Below are 16,401 nucleotides of genomic sequence, written 5' to 3'. Positions count from 1 at the left end.
CCAATGTAATGATGATCGTTGGGTGTTCATGGCGCAAGGCCAACTGGGGCAAAGAGCGCCAAAACAATAGTCGATGATAGGGGTGAAACCTTAAACACTAACTAAAATCAGCAAAAACAAAAGTAAAATCACAACACGACAATGAGCATGGCTGGTGTATAGGGCCAGATTTCATGATGCGTGATAGGAAATGAGGTTTAAAAACTTGACGTCGGACAAATACTCAAACACACGTTTCACAGAAACAATGGCATCATCACCTAGGAAAAACGATGGATGTAGGGGAATATGTTGTCTGTAGAGTTCTCTGAAGTGTTTGTGTCGTGTTGTGTGAAGTGCCTTGCATGTGATTAGTATGTGCACTACGGATAGGGCCTCTCCGCACCTGCTGCACTGGGGTCTAGAAGATCCCGTCAGCAGATACGAGTGCGTCGCATGGGTGTGCCCTATCCGCAGCCTACCCAAGGCGACTTCCGTGTGTCTGTTGTGTGAGTCAGATGTGTACCGTCCCAAGTGTGGCTTTATTACATGTAGTTTGTTGTCTGTCTGTTCATCCCAGTGTGTTTGCCATGTTCTACGCAAGTGTTGTCTTATGTGTGGCTTGAGGTCTGTATATGGTACGGTTGTTATGTCTACAGTGTTCCTGAGTGCAGCAGCAGCTGCCCTCTCGTCTGCCAACTCGTTTCCAGCGATCCCAGCGTGTCCTGGGACCCAGCAGAGGAGCAGCTGATGCTTCTGCGCATACACAGACATGATAGATTTAAATACAAGATTAACTATGTGGTTTTTGGGGGGTGTATGCGAGGACAGTGCGCGAACAACACTCAAGGAATCTGTGTAGATGATAGACTTCGGAATATGATTTTCAAGTATGTGTCGTACAACCAGCAAAATCCCGTACGCTTCTGCTGAAAAAATTGTCGTGTGGACGCTCATGGTTCTGGCTGCACTGAAATTCGGACCATGAGCAGCGCAGGAGACCATAGTGGAGGTTTTAGACGCGTCACTGTAAAATTCTGCAAGTGGGTATTTAAACTGCAGAGACAGAAAGTGCTGCAGTATTGCAGCTCGCGGTACCCGATTTTTGTCAAGTTTCATAAAAGAAAGGTCGGAGGACACAGGACGAACTTTCCAAGGAGGTAAAATGTCTGAAAAGGATGATCTGTACACGTCTAAAAACGAAGCGCTCAGATCCGAGGCTCGCTCTCTCACTCTAAGTGAAAAGGGCAGAGGAACGGATGGGCGATTTACAAAAAGCAGTGATGTTGATGTGTCGTTAAAGACAGGATAAAAAGGATGGTTATTCAGAGATGAAATTTTAAAAGCATAAAGTAAGTCCATATACGTCCGTTGGTTCTCAAGGCTCCACTTATTACACTCGGCATACAGGCTCTCGACAGGGCTAGTGCGAAAAGCACCCGACGCAAGCCGTAGCCCCAAGTGTAGCACTGGGTCAAGCATTCGCAACGCTGTTTTAGTCGCCGACCCATATACCACACTGCCATAGTCTAAACGAGACCCAACCAAAGCAGTATAGAGCCGTAGTAGGAGTTCTTTGTCGGAACCATACGATTGATGGGAGAGAACCTTAAGTATATTCATTGTTTTCAGACATTTATGTTTAAGTTTCTTGATGTGTGGAATGAATGTGAGTTTCTGGTCAAACACAACACCTAAGAACTTGTGCTCCTTGTTCACAGGAAGCGACACGCCATTCAGAGTAATGTCTGGGTCCGGATGGACCCCGCGCTTTCTGGAGAACACAACGCAGGAGCTTTTTGCAGGATTCAATTTAAACCCATTCTTGTCTGCCCAGCCGGCAAGCTTCTTGACACCAAGCTGGACTTGACGTTCGCATATTGACATATTACATGATTTAAAAGATATTTGCACGTCGTCTACATACATAGAATAAGAGATTGTTGGTGGCAGTGCCTTTCCAAGAGAGTTCATCTTTACTATGAAGAGAGTGCAACTCAAGACGCCACCTTGCGGCACGCCATTTTCTTGGGCGTGAACCTTTGAAAGTGCACAACCAACTCTTACTCTGAACGCTCTCTCCGACAAATAACTAACAAGGGTGTTCAACATATTACCCGAAACACCGAATGACCTGAGGTCACTAAGGATCCCATAACGCCAAGCGGTGTCGTAGGCCTTCTCGAGGTCGAAAAATACAGTTAAGCAGTACTGCTTATGCACGAAGGCATCCTTGATGTATGAGTCAAGTGCAACCAGTTGATCGTTCGTCGATCGCCCCACCCTAAAGCCTGCCTGGCAGCTCTCGAGAAGACCATTGTACTCGAGGAAGTACACAAGCCTGCGATTGATCATCTTCTCGAAGAGCTTGCACAGGCAGCTCGTCAGGGCTATTGGACGGTAACTTGAGGGGGACGACGGGTCCTTTCCCTCCTTCAAGAAAGCCACTACAATGGCCTCCCTCCAAGAGTGTGGAATGTGCCCCGAAAGCCATATTTTATTATATAGATGTAGAAGTGCTTCAAGTGTGTCTGCGTGTAGGTGTTCTATCATTGTGTATGTAATGTTGTCTGGGCCTGGAGCTGAGGGTTTACACGTGTTCAGAGCAGCCCTCAGCTCATGTAGTGAAAACAGGGAGTTGTAAGAAGTCTGTGATTTGTTATTGTCGTGTAGGGACTTCTTTTCACAAGAGGCTTTATACTTCAGGAAAGTGTTCGTGTAGTGTGCTGAACTGGACACGTCTTGGAAGTGTTGTGCGAGTGTGTCAGCCTGGTCTTCCAGTGTGTCCCCTGTTGTACTGACCAGGGGCAGGCTGTGTGTATGTTGTCCTTTGAGTTTGCGTATACGTGTCCATACCTTGCGTGTGTCTGTGTATGAGTTTATAGATGTTATGAATGAGCGCCAACTCTCTCGTTTTGCATTACGGCGCACACGTTTACCTAACGCCTTGGCCCGTTTGAACAAAATGAGGTTACCCGACGTGGGGTACCGACGAAGGACACCCCACGCCTTGTTCTGGGCCTCTCGCGCCCGCCTGCAGTCCTCATTCCACCACGGCCTCCGCTGGTTGCGCGGGGCACCAGAGGCGTGGGGAATGGACTTTTCGGCGGCGTCGAGGATGTGCGCCGTGAGCAGTTGGGTGGCTTCTTCAACGTGTAGGTGTCCTATGGATGTGTGGTGTAGTTTGGATGTCTCTGTAAATGTGTTCCAGTTAGCTCGTGCTTCATTGAACCTATTATGGGAAGATGAACTGCTTGGGCCTTTACCTATATATGTAAGTGAGGTGGGGAAGTGGTCACTGCCATATGGGTCAGTGCCCACACCCCACTCAAGACATGGAAAGAGAACTGCGGAGCCAATCGCCAAGTCAAGACATGAGTATGTGTTGTGTCCTATATTATGGTATGTAGGCTGTTTAGTATTGAAAAGGCATGCTCCTGAAGATGTAAGAAATTTTTCTATAAGGCGACCGCGGGCATCCGTGCGAGAAGAGCCCCAAAGAGCGTTGTGAGCATTAAGGTCGCCTGTCAGGATGTATGGTTCGGGCAGCTGGTCAACCAGCGCCTCGAAGTCAGAGCCTAAAAGTGAAACATCAGGAGGAATGTATATGGAGCATACCGTTATCAATCTATTAAATATTATTGTGCGGACGGCTACAGCCTCAAGGACGGTGTTCAAGGTGACAGGGTGGCATGCTAAGGATTTGCGGGTGATTATGGCAACACCGCCAGAAGAGTGTGTGCAGCCATCCCTGTCTTTTCTGTATACCATGTAACTATTCAAGAAATTTGTGTGTTTGAAATTCAGATGTGTTTCCTGGACACACATTATACTTGGCTGATTGGCATGCAGAATCTCATAAACGTCGTCAAGATTATTCAGAAGGCCTCTGCAGTTCCATTGAACAATATTTTCTCTTCCCATTATTATGTGTTCAGAGCTACTGGAGTGTGACTATTTATGTAGGGTCTTTCGGGGCTTGCACTCTTGGAAGGGGTTTTCTGACCTTCTCTACTGACCTGGACGTCGCAGCCCGTTCCTTCCGCTGCGATGAAAGCCGGAAGGGCTCGACGTCCATGTCGTCATCTGAAGGCAAGGGGGTGCCCAGCGGACTGGGCCCCCTTGACGTGGTACCCTTTCGGGTGTTCTTTGCCTGCACTGCCAGTGCCGAAGGCGTGGGGAGCACCCCAGAATGCACAGGCAGTGAGGAGAGAGAGGGGGTCGCTGCGACTGCCTCCGTCTCCATCTCGTCCGGGCCCTCGCGTGTGCTTCGGGCCGGTGGAGAGGGGGAAACGGTGGGTGCAGCAGCATCCCCACCGGACGTGGATGCCACCACAGCCGCTGCTGGCTCAGCGAGCGGTGCGGAGGCGGGTTGGGCTGCCAGAGGCAACCCAGAGGGGGGCGGGGGCGGGACCAAGTCCGACTCGCGGTACTGGGTCCCCGCCGAAACCAGACGCCGCTCCGCCCCCCGGCGAGCTGCGTCGGCGTACCTCCCCAGAGGGAAAGAGGCGAACCTCTTCCGCGCCTCTGGGAAGGTGATGTTTTCAGTGACCTTGATGTTAATGATTTTCTTTTCTAATTGGAACTTTTCACATTTTCTGGAGTAGGCAGCATGTGGGCCCTGGCAGTTTACGCAAAGAAGTGTTTGAACGTTACAGTTGTCAGACGGGTGGTCGTGCTGGGCGCATTTTGCGCAGGTAAGTCGGCCGCGACAGGAGTTTGTGCCGTGCCCGAACCGTTGGCACTTGAAACAGCGCCGCGGGTTCGGGATGTACGGCCGGACTGAACATCGGATGTAACCTGCGTTGATGAATTCTGGAAGGATGGACTTGTCAAAGGTTAGGATGAGGTGCTTTGTCGGTATTTGTTTATCGTCTCTGCGGATGGTTATCCGCCTGACTGCTGTTACGCCCTGACTACGAAGGCCCTCCAGCAGGTCAGCTTCAGATTCATTTAGCAGGTCATACTCGGAAATCACGCCCTGGGAGCTGTTTAAGCTGCGGTGGGGCGTGACTCGGATTGGCAGATCGGCGATGCTGGTTTGAGCAAGAAGTTTGTTGGCCTGATCCTGGCTACTGACCTCGACAAGAATTTCACCGGTTCGTTGTTTTTTGGCCTTATACGACCCTCCAACAATACCGTCAAGAAACTTTGAAATGAGAAATACAGACTGTGAAGCAAGAGGTTTTGATTGGTCTACAGATTCCATCACGATGAAGCGAGGATAGTTGTTCGGTTTCGGAGGACTCAAGTTAGGAAGTGGTGGAAAAGAAACTTCGGTGCGGCCCCTTTTCGGGGGCCGATCACGTTTGGGGGGGGGTTTAGAAAATGCCATATAGCATAGTATAAAAGCAGGGAGACGGGGGTACTTTCTTCTTTGACCTTACCCTGGTAGCCAAAGAGGTCCCGGAGCTCCCTGCCTGGTAGACAGACAGGGAGCCCATCCGCCGGAGCTTGACCTGGGCTCCGACGGCCACCGTTAGAGGTTTCTACCCTTCACCTTAAAAACACATCGCCACGGTTGGATCCAGCTTATGTTTGGGGGCTCGGGGTCCGCGGTATCGCCAGTACCGTCACCAAGATTGCTCAAGGTGCCCCGTGCGGGGTCACATCCAATGTAGATAAGCAGTAATAGAAACAGAGTGCCTGGAATCGCTGTAGAACAGCTGCGCGATGAGCCGATAAAATCACGGCGTCTCCGCCGCCAACGATCGGGTCGTTCGTTCGAGAGCAGCATCGCCCTCCCGGCGAAGAACGCCGGCAGTGCGGAAGCGGCAAGCACAAACTCGTGACGTGTTTGGATGTTGTTTATTTACACAATATCCACGGTATGTCGATGTAACGTGGTCTTCTGCTGGCTGCATGTTTGCGCTTTGCACTTTAAAATTGATTTTAAATATGTTCTAGGCTGTATTCGCCGCTGATATTTTGCAGATGATGTATATGTGTTCACACCAATCTATCTCCGAAGTTATCTCGCCTGCAAAATTTTGTGTCAGTACCCCTTTAACACTTTTTGGACAAAGTTCCAACACTTGACGTAAACATACATTTATACATTTGCTTACTTTTGCAGTCATTTGCCGACTCATCAAAAAATAGGACAAAAGATGCACTGTTCTATCTCTCGCTGCAAAGCTGACAGAAAGAAAGGACCATGACATGTCACATGGGCTCATTTCTTTTCGCCACACTTGTACACCTTTGCCACTTCACTGTCCGGGAACATGCGCTAAAATTACACCCCCGCTTGGGATGGCGTTCGGTATGGCGTGCGGGACGTGACGGCTTTGAGAGCCTAAAGAATTTCAGCGTCAGTAACAAGCTCAGATGTTTTACAATCTTCGTTTAGGCTTGGTGACTGTAGCCAAGCTGTAGTAGCGGACTGCCCTGTCTGTGTTGACACAGTAGGATAGCTTTTCAACACTCGCACTATATTCATTGCAGCAATACGCTTGGCACATTTCATGCGACTTTTTAAAGCAATTCACTCGTGGCAGCCTCATCAAAGGTTTTGCAGCAAAGCTTGCACTAAGCCCGATGCGGACTTGTCAGGTGCAATCCACTGCTTGCAATCATCATGGTGAAACCACGTAGTCAAAAACTTCCGTTTTCCGGGCATTGTTTCACATGACACATCACTTGCACTGACACGAATACGGCAAAGCCAGCGCACAGACGCGGACACATGAATCGGTGAGTGATGGCGGTATGATAGCGATGGGACCAAGGATGGGATGGCAAGGTGTCTCCAAAGTTGCCACCTGCAACATAGGTATAAAGACTGCCGTTTCCTTGGCCGTGGTTCAGAATTATTAATAAAAAACAATTGTTGAGGAACAAAGTTTGTTTTCTTGATGAAAAGCACGAATGTAAATTTAGTGTTCAAGAAATTCAAGACCTTTCAAGGACTTGTGAAAAATTCCAAAGTTTACTATAAAGGGCCTCGAACACAGACTTCTGAAATTCAAGGAGCTGCGCACACCTTGATGTGGCACCTCTGTATTTGATTGAGCCCGTCACTTCGTGTTGGATGCAAGAGCATTAGGAACACCTGTTGACAGACGCGGCCGGCATGTACTACAGTCAAACCTCGATATATCAAACACGGGTATATCGAATCATTGCCTATATCGAACACTTTGTATATCACGCGGAAAATCACAAGCATTTTTAATTTTTTATTTCGAACTGGGACGGACATGAAATGGGTATATCGAACTCTGCCACCCCAGACCGCCCAGACCACTCGCGCTCTGTTGACAGGCGGCGAGCTATCCCGCAGTACCCTCGAAGATAGCGATGGCGTGATGGGCGTTCCTGACTCCTGCGCATCGGTTGCACCGAAGCAGAATTGGACGGTGCAAAAGAAGAATTCAAGCTTGAAGAAACCTGGGGCCAGCTGGAGCGCTTTGTTGGTGCTGAGCCACGAAGCATGTGCATTGATGACTTTGTTGGCGGTGACGACAGCACCAGAACGACGGCGGAGTTGACGGATGTGGAGATCCTAGCGGATGTTACTACTGAGCGCACAAACGAAGACGCTGCTGAGGTTCTACCCGCAACCGCTGGTAGTGCCCCGCTCCCGACTTCGACCGAGGCTTCAGCGGTTTTGGCCCTACCGCACCGCTACTGCAGCGCTATAGAAGGCACCGGCCTGTCGCTTGTGGAACGTTTGGACTACGTTGAGAAGTCGTGTATAACACGCCAGGCTACCCTGCTGCAGTACTTTAAGCCAAAAGAATAAATACTTTGAAGCACCAAATGAGTATTTACTGCACAATTCGTTCATTTATTGGTTTTTACCAGTTTATGACGCGTTTTTTACGTGATTTTACATATCGAATTCTGGTTATATTGAACTATTTCGCGGGCACTGCGCTGTTCGATATATCGAGGTTTCACTGTACTCGTGAAGGCAATGCAGTAGCCACATCCACTCGGGTAGGACATCTACGGTATCTAGGGAATCTAGAGGTATCTAGAGAACCAATTGAAAACTTTGTAGCATTATGGCTAAAATTCTGTGCAGAGGCAACTTAAGTCAATAAAGTTTAGATTACACGCCTGCTTGATTTGGAAGTTCACTCACAAGACTGGGAAACAGCGAAGCGGCGGCGCACATCGCTAGCTGTCAACGAATATGACATTACTTCCGGTTCCTCTGACGGCGGTGTGGGAGTGAGCAGTGTGCAGGGCGTAGGGTCAACTTTATTGACAGATACTGCTGTCCCCAAGCTGGATACACCAAAAACAGCCTGACCAACGCATTATACTGTCAAAGACAGACGTCACTTAGTGGCCCAAGGATGTCGAGACCGCAGCAGCAGCTGTTTGTGGGAACCGAAGTGTCAAAGCAACATTCCTGCATGGTCAGTGAGGGGGGAGGGTGTGCTCCTGCACCTCGGCAACCATTCTCAAGCTGTCACTCTCCCGACTGGCATGCACACTTTATGCAGCATCCATTGCCCAAGTCCCAACCACGTGCCAAACAGCACCGAATGGACATTTCGGCCAGGCCTCTCCTGAGCAAATACAGGAGTTGCCACCCGCAACTTTTCTTCTAGAAATGCCCAACAGCCTTAAACACTGCCAGCACACTAATAGTGACGCCAACGGGGCTTCAACAGGCTAAAGCAGTCCCTGCACGCAAGCTGTGCAAGGCACAGCCAAATGGACCCCGGCCCGTCTTTGTCCTGCAGCTTCATCAATTAGGTGAAGGCATACCACAGGACTGGCGTTGGGAAAAGTGCTTGACGGGGACTGAGCTTGTAGCTGCTGACACCAACCACCACTATTTCGTGCCGCATGTCACGTTTCCTCATCTCTGTCGGACGAAGAGCACAACCGATGCTGGAGTCAACAATGCAGAGCGGCCAGCACAGCCACGGGCCAAACACACTGAACCTGGCTGCACCTGTATGAGGAGCCTGTGAGGCGACATTTACAGCACTGGGAGGTTGGCGGCGCTGCTGCGGCCAGGTGTGTGTGTGTGCTGGTACTCTGTAAACACCGGGTATATGCACTCAGCAGCGGGTGGTCTCACACGGTGCACTTAAAGCGGTATTCACGCAACGGAGCCTTTTGGCGGAGAAATTCTAGGGAGATCGTGACGTCACTGCAGGCCGACTTCTGCTCAGCCAGCTCCTTCGCTCCACGGAGGATGCGACTATCGGACGGATATAAGTTGGCAGTCGTACGTCTCGAGTATTGACAGCAGGACTGCCATTGCACCGCCGATTCCGCGACGGCGGCAATTTCTGCTGAATACCCTACGCACTGATCTTGTCAGCCGCCCAAAAATTGGCCGTGGACACGATGCAGGCGCGGCCGCGGGTAGAGAATGGCACGCAATGCGCGAGGCAGTGGGTGGGGAGACGTGCGCCTAAAGCAGCCAGCCAGTCCGCCTACACATTTTAGGCTTAACACTGCGACGAATATTCGATTGCCACTCCCGCAAGCGGCGCAGATGACTATTTTTAATGCAATTTGCCATCACATCATTACCCCCTTTCTCGTATGTTCAGCTTTGTCTGTGCCTTCGGGAGCGATAACAAGCTATCGCTCGAGCTACCAGCGGTGGCCTGGGCCACTTCGCGGCCGCCGCTCACCCAGCGACCATGCTGGTGGTATACGCGGCTCTTTCAGTGCACCTTTCATTTGTGCGGCGCATTTTCGCGTCCAGTGTAATAAAAAGCAAAAAAAAAAAAAGGACCGCCCGTAACCGCTCTAGAACTGGAGTCTCGGCCAGCTGCCCAGCGAGCAGATGAAATCCCACCGCCTCCGCCGCGAAGCGTCGTGTGGTTTGTAGCTCACGAGCAGAAGCTCCGAACTCCGATCGGAGCGGTGAGCCGGAGAGAAACTGACAGAGGGGTCACGTGGCGCGCACTCCTAGGAGCCACACGGCGGAGTTCTCAATCGTGTGAAGACCCCTTAGGCAGCACCCCTTTCGCCAGTCAACATGCAAATACCAGCTGCAGAGATGATTCGGTCTTCTGCAGGAAGGATAATTCTCTTAGCAACCTCTTCTCCTAAACTACAAGGAGCCGTGTTGCAAGATGGAGAGGATATGGTGAAGTATGAAAAAGTAAAAAGCGCAATCTGTGTGTCGGACTTTATTTAACAGGTGTTGCTGGTTGATATTTTTTTTTATATAAAATGGAAGCAACTGCAACTCTATCTCCTGTTACCGTTAGAACAGTTAGTGACAAGTCCCACTAACTTTAAAGTAACTAGTTACAGGTAATGCATTACTGGTGACCAGTTATTGCCCCGCAGTCCCTGTTGGCATTAAGTTTTCGCAGCACATGCATACAAGCACATGACTTATAGTTGCTTTCATTGAGTGTGCCGCTGTAAACTGATGTTTTCGCTGCAATCTGTGTATCCAGCCAAACATTGTATTTCCGTTATTTTCTTCTTAATTATTATGTCTTGTCCATTACCGTATAAACCGGAATATAGGTCGAGTTTTTTTCCAAAAAAATTCGCACAAAAGTCACCCCTTGTCTTATATAGCGGTCATTGGCAGAATGTAAATCGTTGTCTGGCAACAATGTGCAAGCGTAGTCCGTCGCCAATCGTCATTCGTGTCGGACTGCTCTCTCGCTCTATCAGGCCTTTATTTGACTTCGCTTTTCTATAGTTTTTCGTCTTTTACTCGTCTATTACGCGTGCGTGTGTACATTTCTGTACGTCTCTGTTCCGAGATGAGTGGCGGCAGTCGACGCCAGTTCACCGCCGCGTTTAAGCTGACGGCGATTGAGTCACCGAGCAGAATGGGAATATGGCGGTGTAACGCCAGTTAGGCGTTTCAGAGAAAAGTGTGCGACACTGGCGGAGCCAGAAAGCTAAGCTGTGCGCGTGCAACCCCCGAAACCGATCGTTCTGTGGACGTAAAGCGGTGCACCCCGAGTTGGAGAACAAAGTGGCGGACTTCGTCCGGGAACTTCGCTCACGATCGCTCCGGAGGCCATGCGCAGACCGGCTCCGCGAACTGTACAATGAGTGGATAGCCGGTGACAACAAAAAGACCTATACGGGCCGGTTGCGACCGTGTCAAGCTGGGGGTCCTTCTCTGGGCAGTCGCTGCCCGACGACATGGTTACACGAGCGTTCAGGAAGTGCTCCATCAGCAACACGCCTGATGGCATGGAAGATGACAGTGCGAGGCAGTCATCTTCGTACGACTCTGAGAGCTCGGATGAGTGACTTCGGCAGGCATAGTGAGGGGCAGTGACAGACGGGCGTCGAAAATAAATATAGACATTGTGGGCGCGCTTCTGCGCTAAATTATTTTTTTTGCCAACTTTTCCCACCTCAAGGTAGGGGGTCGACCTATATACCGGGTCGACCTATAATCCAGTTTATACGGTACTTTTTCTGTTCATTCGCACATAACACCCCCTAAAAAGAATGCCTTATTGTGAGCGCAGACATGCTAATAAATAAATAAAAAGTAAACAACCAAACATGGCCACAATGTCAGCTTGGTAGCCAGCTACATGCAGTGCTTGGGTGGAGAGCTAAGCCGTGGCCATTGAGAAAGACAGAGCAAGCCTAAGGAGAAAAGGCGCCAGCAAGAGTTGGTGCCATTTCATGCCAGCAAACTGGCACAATGTCCCACCTCATTGCATGGAAGTTGGAACGAATGCGGATATACCTGCACTTTCCAGAACAAATAGTTTTTGGCTTAGTACTTCAAATAATATAATGTTTCGGTTACGTTCTGTTCAAAATACCCCCAAGTCAATACTACCAGTGGTTCTGTTTTGTTGGTTCAAAGGGTACATATCTCGCCATGGCAAAATAAACTCATTGGTAAGTGGCACTGCATAAAAAGCGCACGATTTGGCGAGTGTCCCTTATCTCTGTTTACTTCAAACACACCTCAGGTTGGATTAAAGCAAGGTCAACCACATGGCTCACACATGCTTGCCCAGCACTCACCTCCTCCTTGTCAACAAAGGCGTCCATGTCCCCGCCCTCCTTGTTCTCCCCCTTCTTGTTCCACTCTTTCATCTTCTTCTTCTTGGCCGACTTCTTGCTCTCCCTCCCTGCAACACACCAGAGGGGGGGGGACCACTTTCAGGGCAGCACACACATTCAAAATATGTGCAAAATGAAGCGTCACTGAGCCCCTTGCACTTCCTTTTTCTACTCGAAACAACGCCTCTCACAGTCCAGTCCATTCGTGAGAATAATCAGCTTGGCCATGCTAGGCACAGCTGGCAAAAATAGAATAAATATGCTTTCGAGCCCAACCATGAACCACACATGGCACCTACAACAGTGCTTCTGCCGAATGAATAAGCCCTAACAACCGAGGAGGGCCATACCTGCACCTGCTCTGCGCCATTTCCCTAGATGTCCCAACAAGGCACACCCGAGAGACAGGCCAGGGCACAGGGCCGCTTGCTGGCACGATTGACGAAGCACGCTGAAAACGACCCACTCAACACTTGCAAACAAAAAATCGCGAACGTTATCCTCGGCACAGTCGATGCGGCTCGCGTCCTGTAAAAGGGGTTATCTACGAGCGTCCACAAGGTCAAAGGATTGCGAGCCCAGCACTCCAGCAGGTCGTCCAGAACCACGATCGCGGCTGCAGTCGCAGGGCTCCAGTGTCGTGCCCCATCAGGCCGTGTGAAAAGCCGCTCTCGAGGAGGACAAAAGTGAAGCGGAACGCATGCCAAACAGCTGCCCAAATGCATCGCGACACCCGATCGCATTCCGTCTCGCCCTTCCCTCTCCGCGCCGCCGTCCCGCTCCCGACCACAAAAGAGAAAGGGTGACCCAGACAGAACGTTCTCGTGGCTTCCAGGTGGCGAAACAACCGAGACCATCGCACAAGCAGGGCCCATGTCGCTCCGCAAGCCGCGCCCATCCCCGCCACCGGCTTCAGAGCACGCTTTGCACCGTCCACACGGGTGCCCACCCAACACGCACGTCGCCGACGGCTCGAGATGAGCGACGAACAGAGCGTGCCGCCACACAACGCTTACCTGGCATCGGGCCGTGCGATCCGTTGATCGCAGCACGGGCCGGAGGCGGCCGCGGGCTCGCCATCGGCGGACCACGTGCGTGCAGCTAAGGCTCGTAATCCTAGCACGGCGCCACCGCAGCAGCAGACCACGGGGGCAACTGAACGAACGCACGTGGGGTGTCGCTCTCTCAGCCCTCGGAGCGCGACAACGCGACGAGGCGGCCCACAGCTGCAGCCATCACGACGGCGCCGATTCCGGCACTAGTCCTAGCAGCTGCTGCGGCGGCAGCACAACGCGGGCCGGAAGACGTCCCTCGGCGCGGCACATCGGGCGCACTCGCGCCGGCGGCGACAGGGGCGGGCCGCGCTCCTTCCCCTCGGGGCGGCCGATGCGCGCGGCTGGGTCCGCTACGCGGCCGGGAAGGGCCGAGCCGCTGGTCCCACGCAGGCGGCTAAGTGACTTCGTGGCGCCACAAACTCCGTCTTCCAGCAGCAAAGCGGGGCCCGCGCGCGAGCAGGCATCATGGCGCAGCTTATCTGCAGGCCGACACGCGACCACAAAACGACGAAGGGAGCGTCGGACGGGGCCCGTCTCGGTCGGTCGGGGGCGAGGAGGAGGAGCTGGTTTTCCTTCGTGGCGCCCCTTCCCTCCTCCGAGACGACTCCCTCGCGGCTGGGCAAATTTAGAAACGGCAGGCGGCGTCCCAGACCAGGAAGGGAAACCCTCGGCGGGCCAGCCAGCCGAACAAGCAGAAAAACGGCGGCGTGGGCAGCAGCGCAGACGTCGTCGCGGAACCCCTTCTCGCTGCTGCGTTCCTCAGCCCAATTAACAAGTGCACTTTCGGGGGCCGACCAAGGAGGGACAGTCGCGACAGCGACTGCTCTCGATCGGTATCATCGCAGCCCACTGCGCAATCCGTCGACACACAATGCCCGAGAGCACTTTGGTATTCACTCTCCCGCAGGACGTCCGAGGGGTGCGACTGTCCCAGCTGGCTAAGTTCAGTGGCGACATTTGCCCACACGGTGAGAGGCGACAAGTTACGCGCCGGCGCCACAAAACCCCCCGCAGAATGGGCTGCTTCATTGAGGGCGCAGCCCCGCAGGCGAACCAGGGACCAAACAAGTGCGCTGACGTGGGGGAGAAGCCGCGATGGGTACCGATACTGAAAAGCGGCCATTTTCGCCCAGCCCGAAAGGTTCCAGAAGACAACGCCGCCATCGCGCGCTGTCCAAGGGCGGATAATATTAGTCCTGTTGTGCGCGAGCGACTCTCTCCGCACGGGGTTTGGGATTCGCCAGGACAGACGTCGAACAGATGGCGAATTTTCTCGCCAGAGTGCGGTGACAGGACTGTGTACTAGCGATGCGAAACTACCTGCAGTTGGCTATCAATGGTGCGAGCTACAATTATTACCAGTCCACAATTGCCAAAACTAGTGGTCAACTGCGGCGAAATTATCCAAGCAATACGACCATTTCTGCAAGGATGTCGGAATGCTGAGGCCCAATCAACTGCATGACGACCGAGGAATATTCTACGAACCACTGAAGCAATGTATCATCTAAAAATTGTGCCCTTTTAATTTTCCAGCAGATCGTCGTTTCGCTCATTTTATACCACCTTCCAGGTAGGCATAGCACTGATTCGGCGAACACAGTGCAACCAAAAATAATGGGAGGAAACGCAGCTCCCCGGGTGACAACGTTGCCGACTGTGGTGTGCCTGTCTCGGTGATCATTTCGGTATTATCTTGAATCATCTCCCGCTAATAACCTGAGGGAAACAGGAGGGTCAATACACGCAGCTAATGAAAGGGACACTGAAGTGAATTTGTCAAGCTCCCGTTTTTGCTTGCACTGCGTAGACTGGCTCAAATTAGCACACTTTTCATCGTTTATCCGGTTGACAAATCGGTAATTATTTTACAAAGCGCGAAAGAAGAAAAACTACCATGCGCGGTTTGCGGCGGCCGCACCAACTAAGGCTGTGACGTTGAGAGGAGGGGCGCCGTGATTAGACGATGCCCAACGTTAGCAATCACACAAGTTTCGGTTTCGGTTCTGTAAAACATAACCAATGGCTTTGTTGGATGGGCATTCTCAATATCTCAGTAATCATCGTACCGCGCTTCTGCCATGTTGTCGGCTGTAAAATGCACAAGATAAGCCTCCCAGGACGGCTTGTAGTCGTAGCATTCACTAGCCGAGACCTACGCAGTGCATGAACGCCCTCCGCGTACCCGCAGACGCCCAAATGTCATGCTCTTTTCCCCCATATTTGGAGCTTGCCTCCCTCATGCCTGTATCGTAAAAAGCGTGTTCGCACCAGGCCAAGGGTATGTTCATTCTGGCCTGTGCCCACTGCCTGCAAGCAGTCGGTGCTTATGGCAACAGCACGCCAACGAGAACTCGCTAGCGCGCCAGTGCCAGCCTGCGCGCGTTTTGTGAACTAGTTGGTGTAGCCATGAACGTTGCGGCCCCAAAAAAGGTGAACTCAATATAGAAAACATCGGCGGAAAACAAAAAAGTTAACTTACAAAAAAAAAAGCACGTACCCGCGGGGATTCGAACTCGTGACTCGCAAAACAGTTGCCGTGAATTCCTAGCGCCTCAGACCGCTAGGCCACGGAGCGGGACGCGAATGACGTGCTAATATAGGGTATATATTGTACAACCGGTTTACACTTTTATTTAGTTTTGGCATTTCAAGCCGCTTAGGCGACTATTTGTTGTACTGCGATCGTGCAGTAAGCGTCGCCCGAGTTTCCACAGTAGCTCACGTCTAGCAATTGCATTTCGTAGACGGAAAAGCGTTCGCAGATGCGTAGTCGTGCTGCTGACCGCTGTGCTTGTTCGCCCAGCGCAAAAAAGTGCTTCCCGCGCCCTAGTTTTACGCTGTACGGTAAAGTTTCAGTTGATTTTATTTGCTTAGTACCTATATTGACTTCGCTGACTCTTCTCCCGCCTTCAAGAGGCCTTATATTTTCCTACTGGCGTACCAGTCAGCGAAGCGTCGCATGTGCAGCGCTTGTGTGAAGCGACCTTGACTTGGAGCTAGATACAGTGTACAAACAAACCAAGTAAAGAAAGGCACATTCTTCCATTCACAAACGTGTACTGGCTTCGTTTCAACTAAGCGAACGAATTGCGACCAAGCAATTTTTTTTTAACCTCCTTGATTGCGACGACCCGCCGGCGGCCGGCGGACGAGACGCTGGGCCGACTGACTCTGTCGGCCGGGGAGCCGTGCAGTAGCGGAGCCGTGGCGCAGCCAATTGCCAGCTCATCCCCTCCTGACGTCACACGAAAACGCCACAGAAAATGGGCGAGCGTAAAGTGAGGAGGACAGCGTTTTCGAATTAGTTTTTCTACTAAATAAAATCGCGTAAACGCGCCTAGAGTGGTCGAAACATGGCCTGGGGACTCCGGACTAC

At 51.6% G+C, this 16,401-nt stretch overlaps 1 protein-coding gene across 14 annotated transcripts in view; it reads right to left on the bottom strand.

Moving 5' to 3' along the window:
- LOC144144338 (eukaryotic translation initiation factor 4 gamma 1-like) overlaps nucleotides 1–16,401 on the bottom strand; it is a 123,238-nt gene that overhangs the window by 30,108 nt on the left and 76,729 nt on the right. For all 14 annotated transcript variants that reach the window (XM_077675750.1, XM_077675751.1, XM_077675746.1 and 11 more), the window contains exon 10: nucleotides 11,929–12,035. In XM_077675750.1, coding sequence (XP_077531876.1) covers nucleotides 11,929–12,035 — 107 coding nt within the window. The remainder of the gene's footprint in view (nucleotides 1–11,928; nucleotides 12,036–16,401) is intronic.

Source organism: Haemaphysalis longicornis, unplaced genomic scaffold (genome assembly GCF_048455015.1).
Source record: "Haemaphysalis longicornis isolate Haplotype H1 unplaced genomic scaffold, Haemaphysalis longicornis Haplotype H1 scaffold_7, whole genome shotgun sequence".
Taxonomy (NCBI): domain Eukaryota; kingdom Metazoa; phylum Arthropoda; class Arachnida; order Ixodida; family Ixodidae; genus Haemaphysalis; species Haemaphysalis longicornis.
This window is presented reverse-complemented; position numbering and strand designations above follow the sequence as displayed.